The 19,554-nt window shown below is 36.9% G+C and overlaps 2 protein-coding genes across 2 annotated transcripts; one reads left to right on the top strand and one right to left on the bottom strand.

The window, feature by feature from the left end:
- Positions 1-3,152: 3,152 nt before the first annotated feature.
- On the bottom strand, positions 3,153-11,837 carry LOC129367870 (carbohydrate sulfotransferase 3-like). Its single transcript, XM_055042494.1, has 3 exons — positions 11,575-11,837; positions 6,562-6,778; positions 3,153-5,963 (listed from the first exon to the last, which is right to left on the bottom strand). The coding sequence occupies exons 2-3, from the start codon at positions 6,639-6,641 to the stop codon at positions 4,748-4,750; spliced, it is 1,296 nt and encodes a 431-aa protein (XP_054898469.1). The 5' UTR covers positions 6,642-6,778; positions 11,575-11,837; the 3' UTR covers positions 3,153-4,747.
- A 957-nt stretch (positions 11,838-12,794) lies between these two features.
- ghitm (growth hormone inducible transmembrane protein) lies at positions 12,795-18,194 on the top strand. Its single transcript, XM_055043286.1, has 9 exons — positions 12,795-12,883; positions 13,845-14,006; positions 14,636-14,738; positions 14,836-14,947; positions 15,050-15,191; positions 15,264-15,372; positions 16,560-16,748; positions 17,322-17,493; positions 17,580-18,194. Exons 2-9 carry the CDS (start codon positions 13,875-13,877, stop codon positions 17,665-17,667), a joined length of 1,047 nt encoding a protein of 348 aa, XP_054899261.1. The 5' UTR covers positions 12,795-12,883; positions 13,845-13,874; the 3' UTR covers positions 17,668-18,194.
- Positions 18,195-19,554: the final 1,360 nt, after the last annotated feature.

Genomic DNA, 19,554 nt, shown 5'->3' on the forward strand with positions numbered 1-19,554 from the left:
TGTAATAAAAGTGAATGAAATAAAACAGAAAAAGAATAACATAACCTAAGGAATAACCTAGAGAAACTATTCAGAAGGAACACAAGAACATGCTGTGAAAACATGAACTCTGAAACCTAAACAACCACAAGCCAAACTGCTGCCAAGTTGTGATCGTGAAAGGCACTCTATTGAAGAAAATTGAGAAGTTCATATTTTTACATCTAGTACATCAGTTGTTCATAGTTTCCTTAAACACAGGTTTTGTTTATTTGTCTTGTAAAGAGCATGACAGCAAAAAAGAATTGCGACACATAACTAAATCAAATAATTGTTAAAACATAGGCAACTGTCTGTACGGATGTTATGTCTGGCTAAAAAACTCCCATTGAAGAATTACATAAACCAAAACACTACTGCTTAATTTTTCTCTGTTTATCTCAATTTATTGCTGTGAGTCTGGAATGCAAATTTCTCTTTCTGTGTCTAGCGCAGTCACTCATTATCGCATGAAACAACTTGAGCTTTATGAATTGCATTCCTCAGTATGTGATCATTTGCCATGTATTTAGATTTATCTCCTCTCTTCAGCCATCATTATCTCCAGCAGTGGCATAAGTTTTATGTGCATCTCTGAGACGTGTTGGAATCACCTCAGTTTTCTCTGTTTATCACAGACTGGACTGTTTTGCATATTTCAAACTGCTCACGGTTGATGTGGCAGAAACCCGTATAAAAAGGCAGGAGGGTGTGGTTTACCTAAATGCCCTCATTTGATTGCTGAGGAGGGGGGCTGAGAAGGCTTTAATTCAGCGGAAAGTGGTTATTCTATATTTGCTCCAACCAAGCAGCGACTCCACCCTCAACACATCCCACATTGAGTCACAGCAGTGGAGTTTATGAATGTTGAGCCTCTTCTCACAACAATTTCTTTCCTGATTCTGAAGTTCTGAGATCACACTTTTTTTCCCTCAAAAATAGCACAATCACTGAGACCAGACAGTGATTTGTAGTTCTGAATGAAACTGCAGTCAAGCTATAAAGCTCAACTGTGAATGAATGGATAGATTGTAAATCAAATAAATCATTTTGGCGCAATAGGAGAAAAAAACCGGGTAGGAGTTAGAGAAAGACTACATAAATGCTGCAGTTGTGTATGCGGGTGGGGTCAGGTGGACTAAAATGGCTTCGACCACACTATATGTAAGGATGGGGTAATTACTAGGTTGGGAGATTTAAATAGCTGGGCCCAATGTGGTAAACACACTGGCAGTGAGGGCAGCTGTTGCTCCAGTTATTCAACTAGCGTGGTGCATGGTGCTGAAAGCTCAGACATTAGCTTTTGTAAAGGATTAAAAGGGAGAATGCTTTCAATCCATCGTTTTAACAGAGGTATACGTACTGATTTGATTGTAGCTTGATTCTTGTTGAAGTTTGTTCTTAATTCTTTTGATTAAAAACGTACTCAGCTGACTCCTGTTTGTGGTGAATGAGACTCAAAACATGTACTGGAGGAGCAGTCACATGGTGAGAAATTCCTCTGACTCTGGGAAGCCTCCACAAGGGAACATTTAATACTTTATATTAAAAGTATAAACTTGTATAAATGCGTACAGATGATGACAACATTTAATGGTTTCTCTGTGGCTAATGCCAACACAAACAGAGTTAAAAACAGAAAATTATTGGTGCAATTTGTACAGTAAAACAACAGAACAGATCCACACCCAGACTGGCAGCAGATATTAAACTAACACAGATAAACATTGGAAAACAAGTTAAAAAATAAAAGACAGGGGGAGAGCAGGAGGGAGGGGAGTTTTCACAGTTCACAGCTTTCTTCACACCTCATTTGTTGTAATAATTTGGTGCTTGTGTTTGGATAATTTGTTTGACCAGAAGATGGCCATCATAAAATTAATTATTTCTGCATTTCAATAAAAAAGTTAAACAAATATTTATGAATTTATTACACTCAGTATTTATTTCTGCTATTTTGGATAATTTTAGCTTATATCAGAATCAGAATGCCTTTATAGTTATCTTATAGGAGCACAACAAAATTTAATTTCAGTAAAAACCCATCCAAAGAAAGACAAAAAAACAAAAACAAACAAGAAATCTTGACGAGAACCCAAAGTTTAGTTCCTCAGAAATGTGTCAAATTATAAAAGTAATACAGAAATGTTGTGACCAATTCAATCGGTAAACTGACTTGAGAGCTGATGCAGATAGTCAATGACATCCTCCAAATGGAAACCATTGCTGATGAGCCTGCAATTCAAGTTGAGTGAAAGGAAAAAAGTGTGGTAGAAAAAGATGCACAAGCAATAGGGTTAACTGCACCCTCAACAAATTGTGAAGCAAAGTTCTTTGAAGAATTTAAGGGAATTTCATGAGGCGTAAACTGCAGCTGAAGTCAGAACTTCAAGAATAACCACAGACAGATGTATTCGGAATAACTCTGTCCTTGTTTTAACCCATTCCTGATGTCCACTATGAAAGCACGCCGGGCTTTCTCCACACTAATGGAGTAATTTATGTAAAAGAGGTGGAGATCTAATTTTCAGTTGGCTGACATTGCGTTAAAAATTCTTTTTGTTGGCTATCTGTAATTATGAAAATATTTGCAAAACAGAATGCAAGCTTTATTCCATAATCATAAAAAATTACCCAATCAATGCTAAAAATGTATGAATTTCTTTTTATACTTTTTAATTGAAATACATTTTTATTTTTTGATGATTTTTTTACTCAGTGACATAAAGCAGCTTGCTGAAAAGATTAGGCTTTATGAACATATTGTTTAATAATTTTAATCCATTTCACTCAAATCGTCACCACTGCTACTTTATCACAGTCTGAAAGGAATTTACAAACAATGTTTTGTGTTTCACACCATTCAGTTGGTAGTTCTGTTTTACAACCAGCAATCGTAAATGTGTTTAGTGCTATAAAACAGATTAAGACTTTAGTTGATTAAACAGGGTTTCTGTGGTAATGTGTGCTTTGCTGAGTCAATCATCCATCAATTACTGATGCAACAAGCAAAAATCTCAGCTTGTCTCATTAAATACAACTCCTACGCGTTGCCAGGAGCTGAAAGTTTGGGACAGAATCTCCAGTTTGAAAGACATCTGGATTACTGTGGTCAGGACTGGAGACTGTTTGCAGGTTGGATTTGTTTGTTCGTTATGGATTTTTGTTTGTTTTCCTCCTCTTTTTTTTCATTTACAAATAATAAACACTTGCATTTAATTTAAAAGTTGATTTATTGCAAAAGACAAAAGGCAAGCATCAGCACATAAATAGAGATCAGGGTATTATGTCCTCTTATCAACTCCTGCCAAAAGAGCTGAGTTAACAGACAGACCTGTCGAGAAACTTTGCACAATCCTGCAAACCGGCTGCAGTTGGGATGTTAGCTTACAGTAGTGTAGTGACATCTGCTTCAGGTGATCTTTACCACCTAGCAAACATTTTGAACAGCTTAAGGCAAAATATTGTCACCTTTCTAAACTTATAGCTTTTTATTCATTTATTTTTTATGTTTTTGCCAAAAGTGAGCATGTCCCCTAAATCCTCTTTTGGCAATGAAAAGGGAGAGATTTTTATTTTTTTATTTTTTTGCCAAAAAAAAGACATAAGCCATTATTTTAGGAAGGTGACGAAATGTTTCTTGAACAAAACCAAAATGCAGATTTGTAAAATAGTAACTTCTGCAAGGGTGCAAAATTAGCAGATTCAGACAGTATAGACAAAGGCACAAAGAGACACATTTTCATGATAGATTGCTTCCCAAATTCAAAAGACGAACTATTGCATGGAAAGACCCTGTAATACAACAGAATTAAATCTTTGTGTGTCTTTGGTGCAATCATAATTCTTGTTGTTCCTGCAGATAAAAACTTCACAAAAAACAATGAGTGGAGGTTCCTGGAAGTATTTTAGTTAAACTGCTCATTGTTGTTCACAAAGCCACAGCGATAAAAATTTGGTCTGTCAGAACAAAAAGCAGACAATGGGTTGCAGCAGTTTGGAGTGCAAAAACAGTGAAACTTCATTTTATTGAGCTTTAAAGTTTGGTTATAAATAATGACCTCAAACTATGTTAAATTGTACCAAAAAAATGAAAACAGACCATCTGTTTTACGGGAACTAATCGCAATAAATATAATCAATGCAAACAGATTTTAAAGGAATATTTAAATTATTTTTAAGTGAGATTCAGCAAAATTATTATATAAAAACAAAGTAAAAAACATTAAAATTAAGTATAAAAATAAATATAGAATAATGTTCCCTTACTTGTAATGATGTCATATTGCCATGAGTCATATGCAGGATCAATAAACAGAAAATTATATGAACTACATGAGCAGTGGAAGGCTAACTGCTGCCCAGAGTTACTCATTTTATATCATTTAAAATCCTCAATAACAAGTGGTTCTATCTAATGGAGCTGATGCTTTAATATTAACCATCAACCAGCTACACTTTACAACTTTAACAGCAGTCTCCTGACAATGGTTAACCCATTCACATATCTAAACATTTTAAGTTTTTATATTGTTAAAATGATCTAAAACGTGATCTATTTGAATGACTCTACCCCATCCCTCTTCCAGCAAACTCACTAGAATGACATTAGTCTACTACAGGTAAGGAAACTATTACTGATAATAACTTTATTGAACCTCACTTCAATGACATAAAGTAAAAAACTCCTTTTTCCTACATTTTGTCCTACTGTTGTAATATTATTATTTTAAGCCTTAAAGACTTTATCTTCTATAAGACTTATAGATTTGTCTGTTAACATCTTTTCACTGCTCACAAATTTGTACCCAAATAGCTTCAGTGTTGGCCCACAAGCTCTCTGCACAACCTGAGCTATCTTGAATGGTAGACTGAACCTCCATTTCTCTACTTGTTCAGAGGATTTCTTCTGGGTAGAGTAAACCCCGCTGGTCTCCTTAGAAACCTGAGTATTTTTCAGGATCCAGGCTTTCACTTGAGGAGTGAGAGGAATTCCAGAAAATCTGAACATCTCTGTTGCCTTCCTCATGGGAAAACGAGCAATGTCCTCATATCGCACCAACATGTACCGACCACGCAACCACGGGGGTTGCCTGAGGCCGACTTCTGCAGACATTCGGATGTTGTCGCAGTTGCCTTTGAGCTTCTTCACCTCATCCTCATTGAGGGGCCCATCCCCACCCAGGGCCCACTCCTTCCAGCTCTTATACTTGGCAGCAAATGCAACCATTCGCGAGGCCAGCACAGCCCGGGGATCCCGAACCAGCTGGATGAATCTGATATCAAGACGTGGGTCCTCAGCAAGTGGACGGAGATTTTCAAGCTGCCGAACCCTCACAGACTTGATGACTTTGTGATCCTTCTTAAGGCAGGACTCTGATGCCATGGTCAGATTCAGAGGCCCACAGCGTCTTGTCTTGCAGCGGTACCGCTCAAATACGCCTTTGACAACAGGGCTGCAGACGGACTCCTCACACAGAAAGCTGCTGGACTCCCTGCGAAAGAGGCTAGTGGTTATGTGGTTCACAGGGAGCGGGTCGATGAAACTTTCCAGCAGGGAGAAGTCGCACAGAAAAAGTTGCTGGAGAACTTCGCGGTATGCCCTGGCCGACGCAGTAGCATTGGTACCTCCAGTGTCCAATGTCAACATCTTCTCCACATGCCACAGAGGCTCGAATAGGTAAAACATGTTGTCACCTTGCTGGTTGAAAAACTCGCCTACAAACGAGGATCCAGTCCTGGTGGTGGCCAACAGGAGCACATGTTTCCTTCCTTTTGTTGGTACCCCCTGGTGTTCGCTGTAGTTCTCTAGGCGTCGTTTCATCATCTTGAAGTCTTTGCTGAGTGCGGGGAAGGACACATTGTGCTTCAATGCTAAGTGGGAGAAAGCACCAAGCTGTAGAGGAGTTTGGGGGGTCTGCTTCAGGTTGAGCTTATCTGACACCCTGAAAATATTTTAAAAAATCAGTTTTAAAATTTTTATACAGTTTTATGCTTCACATAACATTGCAGTTGCAGTGATAGAGTTTTGAAGATCTAATTTGCTAGAACTGAAATGAAGTTGTGCTTTTCATTTTAAAACTTTGCTGAAGCAAACTTGTTGGCATTTCATATCTACCATGAATAAATTTTTAAGGTAATTTTATATAGCTTTCTCATTTTCTCCTACTCATCTCTTCCTTACAATGGATATTAATTATTGGAGTCATATGTCTGACTCCAATAATTAATGCCTGCTGCAAGGAGGTCTCTCAAAGTTATTTCTGTTTGATCAGAGTCCCTAATATCTAGCATCTCATTAAGGTCAACTGACCCATTTGTTGATCCTGGGACTAAACTTTTATTCTCCAAAAATATAATAATATCATCAATTGTGTACTGAAAAACATGAAATTTGAGCATTTTCATAAACATTTGTTTTTGTAATTATGAAATTACAAAAGCTTGACGCAAAATATTTTGTTTACAGACATGAAATGGAAGTAAGACGGGACAAAATGCGAGCAAAAATTTGCAAAGACACAGTGAATACATTGGACTCACCTCGAGATGATCCTGTTTTCCTTCTCAATGATAACAAGTGCCACAAAGAAGACAATGGGTATTGTGTATTTGATCCTCATTCTCAGACTTGGCTGTTTTTAGATGTATTTTTTAGGCACTGTTTCCAAATGGGTTCTACCAATCTCTCAGGTGATCAGCCACCTTCTTAAGGAGCCTTCCAGTTATTTGTATTCCCAAATGTAGGCAATGTCCCCTCCTGTAAAATGAAATCAACATCAACTTGTCAGGGTCATATGTTGCACATTTGAAAACAGGCAGTTGTGAAAAACGCCTCTGTGTTTTGAATATATTTATTTAGTAGGGGGAAGTTGATCCTATCGCATGTACAAAAAAGTGCAATGTGATGCTGAGTCACAAGAACGGTTACACAAAGCCTTTTCGTGTTCTGAAGACTCTTGCTTCCCTAATTTTTGTAAGTGTGCATCGCCATGTATCTCTCCTTTGCGCAAGAAGAGAGTTTGAGGCATTCACTAAAGCGCAAAAGCATTTTATATAATAAGGTAAAAAGTAAAAATAGAGAAAAAAAAACATTGTTAGTCTCAGATATAAGCCAGTCCTTGCTATGAGGAAGTCCTTGTTATCTTTAAGTGCACCAGTGCATTTTAGAAACATGCCCACCCACCATGCCAGACTGAGGGCTGGGGCACATAGAGACACTGTATTTATGAGTTAGTCATGCCTAGAAGTTCTTTTAAAAAACTGAGCAGACAAACAACAGAGTGCGGAGTAAAATATGAGTGACAGGCTGCAATCAAGCACAATCTTTCCAATTAAACTGTTATCCCACTTCTACGAAGCTGTTTGCCAAAAAAACACATGGGTTGTCGGGCTTAAAGTGATACTGTCTACCACCCGCAGACATAGGCAACAGAGCAGCCTGAAGTCCAAAGTTGCAGCTTCTCATTTTTGCCAACACTGAGAGAACATGTTGTGAACAGTGATCCTCATTGAATGACTTTGAGCAACTAAACCGTGTAAACTGCTATAGATTGCACAGGCCCAGATACTGAGAATTGAAACTGTGCTGTGCTGAAATTGAAAGGGAAGGCCTAGTTGTCACAGCACCATAAATTGTAGAGCTCTCAACCTGGAGGCCACACGTAACTTTTATAAGTTGTTAGACTGAAGGTGCTTGGTAGTTAAATGAAGAAAAGGGCGGATTTAATAGCAGCTATTTGCTAACAAACTGCTCATTTTTCAAAGAATGATACTGGTTTACTTCAGAGATGATTGCAGCGTGTCTTGGATCCTTTGCTAATTTTAAGAGTTTAGTGTAGTCCTGACAGGAACATACAGTCACACTGGGGCACCTTATCTGAACAAACAGTTTTGTTTTGTTTTTCCTCAAATGTAAAAAAATATTTTTCTCAATATTTTGTTCAACTTTGAATTATTCGAGGGCACCGAAGGTTTATAAGGCATTTAGCCCTAAAAAATGGTAAAGGTGAAGCAGATGCTTGCCTTCCTTCCTCGTTTTCATGTATCAACTACACAAACACACTTATAATGAAACAGCCTGAACACAGAGACAAATTTGAGATGCACTGTCAAACTGCTGCTGTTAATTAGCAATGCCACTTGAAACCTCCTCCTACATTTTCACATAAGAGTTTCCAGTCTCTTTCCTGAATTGTGTTGAACTCTGAGTGCCTCCAGGTTTCTGTCTTAACAGAAGCAGTGTTTCACTTCTCACATCCCTCTGTGACCTCTGCCCCGGCCAGTTGCGAGCACAGAAGCAGGTCCAAATGACTGCAGTCTAAACACAGGGAATGGTTGGACGGTGCCTGTGAAATTCTCTGAGTGGGAACAGGAAGTTTTGCTGCTCCAGTAGATACAGAGAGAAAGCACTGTTGACGTGGAACACTATGTAATGAAAAAGGTGAACCGTGCAATGAGATGCGCTTTCATTTCAAGGTCTGCACTGCCTTGCACCACTCTGCCGCATGCCACAACCACAAAGGGGTCTTTACACGGGAGTGACTGAACCCTTCTTTTGGGGTGATTCAGCAGAACACAAACTGCTCGGTCATTTACACGTCACACCATCAGTGGCTTAGATCTTGGATGTCATAACTCATGCATAATTTGCTTCAACTGAAAAACGACAGTAAGCAGGAGCAAAGTTACATTACATCTGAGAGAATTTCCACTTTTATCTCACCCTCTCATGTACTAAATGACAGCACCTGAGCGAAGTAATAGACCAAAAATACCCAAGAAGATAGTTATTGACAAATCCTACAAGCTTTTTTGACAGCTTTCTGCAGAGCTAAATGTGCATTTTTATCCACATATAATTTCAGGAAAAGAAATATTTCACATCAACAATTCATCAAGTAAATAAGTAGTCAGATGTTTTGTCATTTATATAGTAAATTAGATGTACACCAATTATCTCAGCTTATTGCATCTGCTGTGTAAAGGGAAAAAAAAAACACTTGAGCTGACATTCGTGAATATTCACAAACCAGTGAGGCATATGACACGTTTGATCATCTGCTCATAACAAAATCGCTTGTGCACCATTTATCATCTTGTTACAAAATGCCTTTAATAACTGCCTCTTATTTAATGCAAATCTTATGTGGAGACAAATTAAGCAGCAGTCATCCAAGCCTGTTTTGCATGTGACTGCACTGCAACTATGAAATTTGGCTTTGCATACAAATAGGGATTATTTACAAAGGATGCAAAAAAATAATTAACATACATTTGATATCTGCCCAAATCAAATTGGCCAGGGGCGAGAATAGAGATTTTTTTTTTTCATGATCGTTTCTAATTGGTGATTTAGAAGTCAAATACAGAAAAGTCTGAATTTTTCTCTTCTCCACCAAATGCATGAAAACTGACATGTAGTTTCATGCCCTATTTTTTATTTTGTTCAAGATAAGATAAGACTGAGATAAGATGAGTTGAAGCATAAATAGGGATGATCTTTTACTCACACTTTTCTCTCATATGTTAAATTCTCAAAGAACATTGAAAATTAGTAGCTTATTGAAAAAAAATATATTAAGACTAGTTTTACACCACATATTTTACTTTCACTTGAGTAAAAAAATATTTTGAAATAACACTTCTCTTATTTGAGTAATTCTACATAGCGCTATTGTACCACTTGGTGGTCAAGTGAATATATAGTGAACAGTGAATGGTAACAATAGATTTACTCTCCAATATACATTTATTTATTGCTTTCAAATTATTTATGTTAAATAAATTTGATGTGGAAAAGTATTATAACCTGAAGTAATGTATTATTGTGTTGTATTCGTGCATTGTTTTTCATCTTAGACTTTAAAATATCTGGATTTCCCATGGGTTTAAGGGAAATAAACCCATAATTTGCATACGATTGTATACGTTTTATCAGTTTCAAAGCATATGCAACCATACGTTGTTATTTTTCTATTCAAATAACAAGATCAGTATTGGAACACAAATTGTCATCACTCACAACTCCACTTTCTGGTGGAGGAAAATAATAGTAGCTTAACCCTCTCAGGCTCAAATTACTTGCAAAGACTAGCTAAGTAGCATTTAGCTGTTGCAAATCTGCAACATCTGCCTGGAGAGGGTTAATTTAATAATTAAGCTACTATGGGTCTTTCTACAGAGTTTGGATGTTCTCCCTGTGCATGCGTGGGTTCTCTCCAGGTACTCTGGCTTCCTCCCACAGTCAAAAAACATGACTGTCAGGTTAATTGGTCTCTCTAAATTCTCCGTAGATGTGAGTGTGTGTGGCTGTTTGTCCTGTCTGTCTCTGTGTTGCTGTTGGTCTCTGCGACAGACTGGCGACCTGTCCAGGGTGTACCCCGCCTCTCACCCAGAATGTTAGCTGGAGATAGGCACCAGCACCCCTACCAGATGGATGGATATTCAAACACGTTGAAATGTATTGTTCTAAACTTTTCTGTTGTTGATTTGGCTCAATGTGTGGGGTCATTGTCTTGCTGGAAAACTTGCCCTGTCTTTGCAGATTTTCTTTTGAGATTGCTCTATTTTTAAGCTCAACCATCTTTCCACAAACTCAGAACAGCTTCTGTGTCCATAAAATAAATAAATAAATGCATCTATATAACATGATTTTATCACCCCCTACTTTGGCAGAAGTGTCTGATTTTATTCTGCCACACATGATCAATGTTGGTTTCATCTGACCAAAACATCTTGTTCCTCATATTTGCTGTTCCCCTATCACTTAAAGCAAACTGCAAAGAAGTTGTCCTATGGCTTTTTCTTGGCAATGACTTTCTTTCTGACACTAAAAGGTCATCTCAATGGAGAGCATGGCAAATAGTATTCCTACCAACATCTTATTCTGTTGTGGATCTCTGTAGCTTCTCCAGAGTTACCATAGACCTATTGGCAGCTTCTCTTAATAATGTTCCTCTTGCCTAACTTGCGTAAGCTCAATAAAGGATTCACGTGTCAGTAGGTTTTTGTTTTTGCCATAGTCTTACATCTAGAATCAAGTGTTACAAGAGTTGGGTTATTGTTTTATATCTTAACCCTGCTTCTCATGATGCTGTTGGTTCACAAATCTCCCTCTATAAAACATTTGTATTTCTGCACTGATTTAGACTGGCCACATTTACAGATTAGAAAGCGATTGGTAGCACTCGATTTCGTCCAGTGGTAAACAAAGTTGAATACATATGCCATCCACAATTTCATGTATTAAACCATGTGGATTTGGTGAGAGGAAGTGTGGAAAAAGTTGCAACATGCACTGATTTATAGAAGCATCAACAACATTATTATTTAGAAAACTAAAGTCCAAGGAAGAAACAAACTTAAGATAAATAAATCCTCCCCCTAAGTCATGAGAACAAATTAAACCACGCGGTCTTAATAAAAGACGCATGAGCAAAGTCACAAGTCTCTTTTTTGGAGTAACTTCACTGTTTGAGATATATAGTAAATGTTGAGCTTGTTCCTGTTCAGCACGTTGCAGTCAGTAAAGTAAACTCAAACTTAAGAACCAACCATTATGATGAGCTATGATGTCGGAAGGCGTCCCGCTTTCATTCCACTTGTTCAGCCTCTTCTCAAAGTGCGACTCGGTAGGGAAACTGATTCCATCACTTTCAAAATGCGCCTTTAATTCTGCGACGTGAAACGATCCATTCGTAGCGAAGGAGCATTTGGTGGAGTTCCGCTACGCAAATCGCGGGAGTTCAATGAAACCATGTTGATCAGGTTGGTGGGGAGAGCATCCTCTGTAAGTGAATGAGAACTCCACGGTTGCAGCTCACTGATTCGCACTGAATCAACTTTGGATACAGAGGAGCGGAGCTTCAAGCAGGAGGCGCGCCATCAACGATCCCAAACATGAAACCAAATTGATTACTCGTCAAATAAACTTTACACGCACATTCTTGTCAGTATCTAGAGAGAAAAAAGTGAATAGGTTTGTGGCCTATTACTTGTTTACCATGTAGTTTTGAAATTAAAAATTTAGTGTTTATCTTGTTGTCTCAGGTAAAGAAGAATGGCTCCATCTAGTGGAGAAATGTGTGTCCTGCGTTATATCACTTTATTAGGCTATTGAGTTGCCTGTAGACTATTGAGAGCTTTATGAAGTATATTCCATCACATTGTTGTTCTAATGTTCTTCTATCTGCTGAGCCTTTTCTGACATTTGTAAATGAAGAAGATACAATGAATACAATATGCCGCCACTTGAAGCATTTTACCTTTTTTATTATGTCAGTTGTTTATATTGATTTTTCATGTTGGTCCTAAAAATACTCGAATCTGCACATAATGTGTTGACAGAATTTTGAAGTATTAAATCAGATGTTCTTATCAATAAGCAGCTGATCAGTTTTTGATACTTTTTACACATTCTTGAGTAATTTTTTGATGACTACTTTTTACATTTACTTGAGTAAAATATGCTGCAGCAGTGTTTCTGCAACTCGGGTAAAATTTTGGGGTACTTTACTAACCACTGAGTACTTCATATAAATTATCCAAACAGAAGTACATGATGCAACAATCTAATTTCCGTTTTTTGGATTATATACACTATTTTAAATTTAAAAAATATATATAAACGTTTGGCAAAGACAAGGGGTCCTTTTAAAGCGTTTCAGTGTGTTTATTTGCTTCTTTATATTATAATCCTACGATTAAAATGCTTAACAATTTGGAACTACAGTTGATATTCCGTCGCTCGGTGATGACGTAGAATCCAGAATCTTCCGGAAGGTCTATCAGCTCGTTGCAAAATAGTTGCGTCAGAGACTCGCGCATTTCTAACGAGGAAGGTGAACTTCGGACGTTTCTCTCGGTAAGAAGCCTTCAATTGGTATTTAAGAGTCTTTGTCATGGCAAAATATCTTTCTTTGTTTGCGAAGTGACTTCTTTAGTTTCATCATTGTAAACCAGGTTCATCTCAAGAATGTTTCAGGCATCCTCTACGCAGTTAGACATTGCTACTCAACGTTAGCTAACTGACTGAATTAAATAACTGGTTCTGTGTTTTTTGACTTAGCGGGAAATCCACTTAGCGGGAAATCCACTTATACTTAGGTATGTTGCTGTAACAGTTATAGCAAATTAGGTTCGAGAAAACGTTTCCTTTCCTTGGACTCTTTTTATGTAACTTCCCATTCTAATGTGTTGTGTTTTCAAGCCTTAAATAATCCACAAATCAACTGATTTGATACGTTAGCATTTGTCGTTGGCCCTGTAAAATGTACTAATCTAGTAAATTCTCATTTTGTTATAAGTTTAGAATTGGAAAGCAGCTTTTAGTTTTTTTATTTTTAAAAATGGTTGTAACATAAAACATTTTTGATGAATACTAAACTGTTGCAAAGATTTAACTATTTTTTAGTTAAACCTATTTGTTTATTAACAAATAGGTCTAAACACAAAAAATAAGCCTTTGTTGGGGATTGACCCAAAACATCATCTTATTTATAGAGCACTTTTCACCTGGATGTCTGTTGTACAAAGATTATTCTATTGTAGACATTAAATTGTGTTTTTATTATATTCAAACAATTACAAGTGAATCATCTTAAATATAGAAACTATAAGTGTTTTTTGCAAAAATATAAAACATACATTTTTATTCAAAAGTCATTCAATGATTAAATGCTATGTAGCAGATTGAAAAACAGAGGAAAAAGCTAGATAAGATAGATAAGAATATAAGCTTTGCTAACATTGCTAAATTTATCAAACACATATAAAATATAAATGAATATTTATTACTCTTGTGAATGTATCTGTGTGTGTTTCAGGTCACTACAGAGTAGAAGGAAATTGCAAACATGTTGGTGGCGAGGCTGACATGCCTGAGGAGTCTCCCGTTAGTCGGGCTCCGTCCTGTGCTGTCACAGGGCTCATCGGCCCTGAGAGCGCCCAGCATGAAGGCCTGCCCACCCCTCCTCAGGCCGCAGCAGGTACTGTATAGGTTCTAAACGCTTGTTTAGTAAACATCCAGAATCTCTCTAATGTTCCTCTATGTTCATTGTTTGCTTAATTTTATCGATTTGAAGGAAGCATAAAGTGACACAACACTGATCCCAATTGATCTTTTGTGCATCTTACATAGGGTTGCACAGTATATTGAAAATATAGCATCATTGCAAAATCAGTATCTGTAATATTCATCATTAATTGACCAATTTAAATACACTCAACATCGTAATGTATAGTAAACATTCTCAGTCTGTCATCATGGTGTGCTATTTCAATATATCAAAGGATTTGTAACCCCTATAAACTTCACACACAAGCTTTATTACCTTTATAGATACAACAAGTACAGTAAGTTAGGGTTCAGTGATTAAATATTTGGATATTATTTGGCCTCTTTTGACACTCATTATGTTTGAGTACAGTTTATTGATTATGACTCATTGATTGTGTGTACTGGTTAAGGTTGGGTTAATAGATTTTATATATGATAAAATGGGATGTTTAGTTGTTGACTTGTATTGATTTGCATGTAAGCTGAAAGTTGATAGTTAAACTTCAATTAGAAAACAGCATTTACAAGTTTTTGTCAAATTTCTTCCTCTATCCAAAGGGTTATGCGTCAAAGGCCAGATTTGGATTCCGCCGAGCAAAAACCAGCAGGGAGCAGCTGAAGGAAGCAGCTTTTGAACCAGCCACTGACACAGCCATCAAAAGTGATTGCTTTACGCAAATATGCTTATATATTATTAATCAACATGAGCTTGTGGCTTTGAAAAACATATGTGAAATTGTTTTTGTGTTGTTTGCCAGTTGACAGCATGGGAAGAATGGTTCTGGCCGGAGGTGCAGTGGTGGGCCTGGGAGCACTTTGCTATTATGGCCTTGGCATGTCCAATGAAATTGGCGCCATTGAGAAATCAATGTGAGTGACAGGGATGTTTATGAGTAGATGCTACTCTTTATTACATCCCACATTTTCAATTCTGTTCAGTACTTTCTAAGGCTTGTTTTCCACTTCATTTAGGATCTGGCCTCAGTATGTGAAGGACAGAATCCATTCCACCTACATGTACTTTGCAGGCAGCGTTGGACTGACTGCTCTGTCAGCTGTAGCTGTTAGCAGGAACCCGGCGCTGATGGGTCTGATGATGAGGGGGTCTTGGATGGTGAGTTTTGTAGCTGAGCTGTTAAGCCTTTTTGTTTTAGATTTAGATTAATGTAGGTTCTTTATTTACCAGGCAATCGGAGCAACTTTTGCAGCAATGATTGGAGCAGGGATGCTGGTTCGATCCATCTCATATGAGCACAGCCCGATACCCAAACATCTGGCTTGGATGCTACATGCAGGTTTGCTACAGAATGTCTTTCACAAACTTCATTGCTTTGGTGTTATTAGACACCCACACATGAATACAAACAAGAGCCTGCAGAACTCAAAGTAGCTCTTACATTTTTAAATCTTGACAGTCGTTTTTCCATACGTCCCAAAGAGCATAAAGGCATATAAGAGAATAGCTTTAGCCTTGTGCACTGCAGTCCAATCCTAGTTCTTCCTTCAGAATTTCAGACTGTTTTTGATGTTTTATTTGAACAGGAGTAGTTTCTTTACCCCACACCTGCATCCAAAAGTCTTCATCCTACCATTTTAACAACAGCTGGTTCCTTTGACAGGACCCTCTAACGTATCCATTATGATTTTCAAATTCAGTCAGAATGAGTTAAAATATTAGCTGCATTGTCTTTAAAATGTTGGTGGTATGCAATTTTTGTGGCAGACTTAAAACAAGATGCAAATATGTTTGTGTGTTGTTGTTTTTGTGACAAGATAGATTTTTACTCACTATAAACAGCTTTGCATTTATTTCTATTTCATTTTTACATTCTTCATAGCAACCTGTGCTCAATGAAAATTGCCATGGTTGTAGAAAATAGCAGTAAAGTTGGTGGAAAAAAAAGATTTTTTATTTGGGTTGTAATTTCTGACATGCAATTACTTTAGTTAATCACCAGAGGGCAATAAAGGAGAGGGGAAAAAATTAATAAATGCAGATGTGTTTTATAAACTTTTGCAGTTCAGTTTGTTGTAGGTATAATCTGGTAAAATGATAGTTCTAATAATTCTTATACTATGATCACTTTGAGTAAAAGTACTATGGTTTCATTGTGCTACTTTATTAAAAAAAAAAACAGGAAGTAGAAGCTTAACATATTATTTGTTACAATAATTTTACCTTACATTTTTTTATTCTTACCATGATTTTTATTATAGACTTAAGTAGAATTATAGCATATAATGCAAGCTAATTTCAGCAGATAGTTTTCAAGTATTTAAGTAGAATATTATCATTTGTGCTGTTCTGCACAAATGAAAAAAACATTTTTTTGTTGAAAAACTATAACAAACTGTTCTTAGCTGGTTAATTAGTCAGACTCTGCTCAGGCAGACACCCAAGTTACCCTTTTTTATAATAATTTTTGTTGTTGCTGTTTGTAATTTTAATTTGGTTGCTTTCTTTTCTTTATTTGTTGAAAAGGTGTGATGGGTGCGGTTATCGCTCCACTAACTCTGCTGGGTGGACCTCTGATGATGAGGGCTGCCTGGTACACTGCAGGCATCGTGGGAGGTCTGTCCACTGTAGCTATGTGTGCTCCCAGTGAGAAGTTCCTCAACATGGGAGGGCCGCTTGCTGTCGGCTTTGGAGTGGTATTCGCCTCCTCTCTGGGTTCGTATAGTTAAAGTGTCTCACTCATGGATAATGAGTAGAATGGTAACTGCAAGTTATTGAAGATTTAGGCTGAAGGTTATAAATTATGCTATATATAAAGTGACGCGATTAAGTAAACAACATTTTTAAAATTCTTGCAGCTTTAATAATCCTTCTTGTTATAATACTGAAATACTAATATACATATTAACAGTGACGTTCCCAAAGAAAAATAATGTGATATCTGATTGAAAGTATAGTTTAAAATGAAATGTTGCTATAAATATTAAAACTATTCCTGAAGTTTCATTCTGTCACTCCTACCAAGTGTGACTGGAGGGATAGTGTTTTGAGGATTATGTACAATGTTAGTTTTCCACCACACAGCATTGATTGTTCAACAATGTTCAACTTTGGTATATTTGGTATATTCTTTATTAAATCCATCACATGAGTCATGACAAAATCGAAAGATTTTTTCATAGAAGTCTCATTTCTGGGGTTTCCTTTGCAACAAATTCTTCTGCTTTTCAAAGCAAAGTGACCCTTATGCCACACTGAATTGCTTTTTTTCTTTTTTTTAATTTTCAGGCTCGATGTTTCTGCCACCCAGCTCGGCATTAGGAGCAGGCCTGTATTCTGTCGCTGTCTACGGAGGCCTTGTTCTCTTCAGCATGTTCCTCCTCTACGACACACAGAAGGTCATTAAAAGAGCGGAGACACACCCACTGTATGCTGCACAGAAATATGACCCCATAAATGCGTGAGTAATTTCTGTTGTTTTTCTTTCCTGCAATTTCAGCTTGTAATGTGTTACATGCACATCTCATGAGTGAATTAACCCTACAGGTGTATGGGGATTTACATGGACACGCTGAACATTTTCATGAGGCTGGTGATGATCCTGGCTGGCGGCGGTGGCGGCAAACGGAAGTAGACATCCACTGGAGTTTTACAGTTTTTTTTTTTTTCCACAGAGCTTATCAAAGTTTCCAGTCAGCATACAAGTGTTATCCTTTAAATACAAATCTTATGTGGCTGGTAGATGTTTTGAAGATATGGATGGGATTCTGAGCTGCATGTTGATACTACAAATCAAGAAGAAAACTTTGTGTTTTGATTACACACTGAGATGGAGCTCTTTCTTGGTTGTTGAAGGTTTGTTTATTCTGGGAGTGCAAGGATCTGGTAAACCACACAGTCTAAAATAGAGGATCTGTTTTTGTATTATACTTTGTTTTCTATTTATTTTTGCTGACAGACTTCAAAAATACTTAAGCAGAACTACTGCATGTCGACCAAAATTATTCCCCATTAGAACAACGGCTTGACTGGTGTACGTTTCTGATTAAGCATTCATTGTTATGTCACTTCAGTTTCATGGTGAATTGGTGACATTAGTTCATATGTTTATAAATAACACAAAGCTATTTCAACACCAATTAATAAAACTGTTTAAAATAGCTTTTCTGCTAGTTGTGTCTGATTCTTTTCATTTTTTTCTTTTTGAAGAGATTTTTCAGACAAATCACATGGTGGACGTTAACGGCTGACATGCACAAAACATGTCCACAAGATAATTTTTCAGATCTCAATATAAAACTTATTTATTTGTAATTTATGAGTTAACTTTTTGTATATCTGGGGCACATTACCCTTGTTCTCTTGCCTTATTCTAACAGATTCTACTTGATGATCTAATTAAATAGTAATAGAATGATAGAAATGTATTATATTAACATTTTAGTCATGAATAATGAGTGCACTTATAATTTCAGCCATTATATAACTGAAATTATAATGACTGAAATATAATTCAATTGAACAGACTTCTCCAATGGATTGCACTTGCATTTATTTTTTGCCAAATCTATATTTCAACCTTAGTGAGTTATTTAATCAAGATTACACAATTAAATTGATCACATTTTAACAGTTTGTTTTATTGTAAAGTTCAAAGTGCCTTATTGTTAAAACATAGTCACCAATTGTGAGCAACCAATAGACATTACATTTTGGCAAATGGCATCATCAAAGTCATGAATACACATCAAATATATTGATCAATGTTCCATTTCCTACTAATCAAAATAATAAAAATTAATTAGAACATACCAATTAATTCACAATTTACTGGCAAAATTCTAAAAGCTAATATTTATATTTAAAAACAGTTGAATTCGATAAAAATTTTGTGTTTACTTCTTCAATTATTGTAAAAATCCCTGTTTGAAAACACATATTTACAATAATGCATTCACATTCTCAAAAGTGTTGTAGGACATTTTTAAAGTTTGGAGCCACTGATAACATTCAACCACCTGCTAACTTCAGGTTTCCAAACCATAAATCTCTGATCTCCTGCAGTTTCCTTCTTTAAACCCTGCTGAGTAATCTGACAGTTAAATACTTGCTTGTTTTACCATTTGTTATCTGCGCTCTTTGCTGTTTGTGCCAGACTGATCGACCATCAGGGGTCCACCCTGTAGCCCGCATCCCCCATAAACAAGTTGGTGTGAAGCAGCAGATGACAAAGGCTTAGCCTAGTAATCCTCTTGTCCACCATCTGGCTGCTCCTCTAAAATTAAACCATCAAACCAGGGCACTTGCAGCAGATGTTAACATCTGTAAATATACAGGTGTTTGGAAGAGGCGTGGGCACGTGGAGGGAGCAACTGCCAAGCTCTTGCTTTAAACCTGCTCAGATCATGTGAATGATTTGGTACAAATACCAGGCAGGAAAACGACCCTAATGGGAGGAAAGAAGAGGGGACTAATGGATGAGATTGGAGCAGGCTTTGGTGTGATGTGATGTGCCATCAAC

This window comes from Poeciliopsis prolifica, unplaced genomic scaffold (genome assembly GCF_027474105.1).
Source record: "Poeciliopsis prolifica strain line A6 unplaced genomic scaffold, Auburn_PproV2 SCAFFOLD018, whole genome shotgun sequence".
NCBI lineage: Eukaryota > Metazoa > Chordata > Actinopteri > Cyprinodontiformes > Poeciliidae > Poeciliopsis > Poeciliopsis prolifica.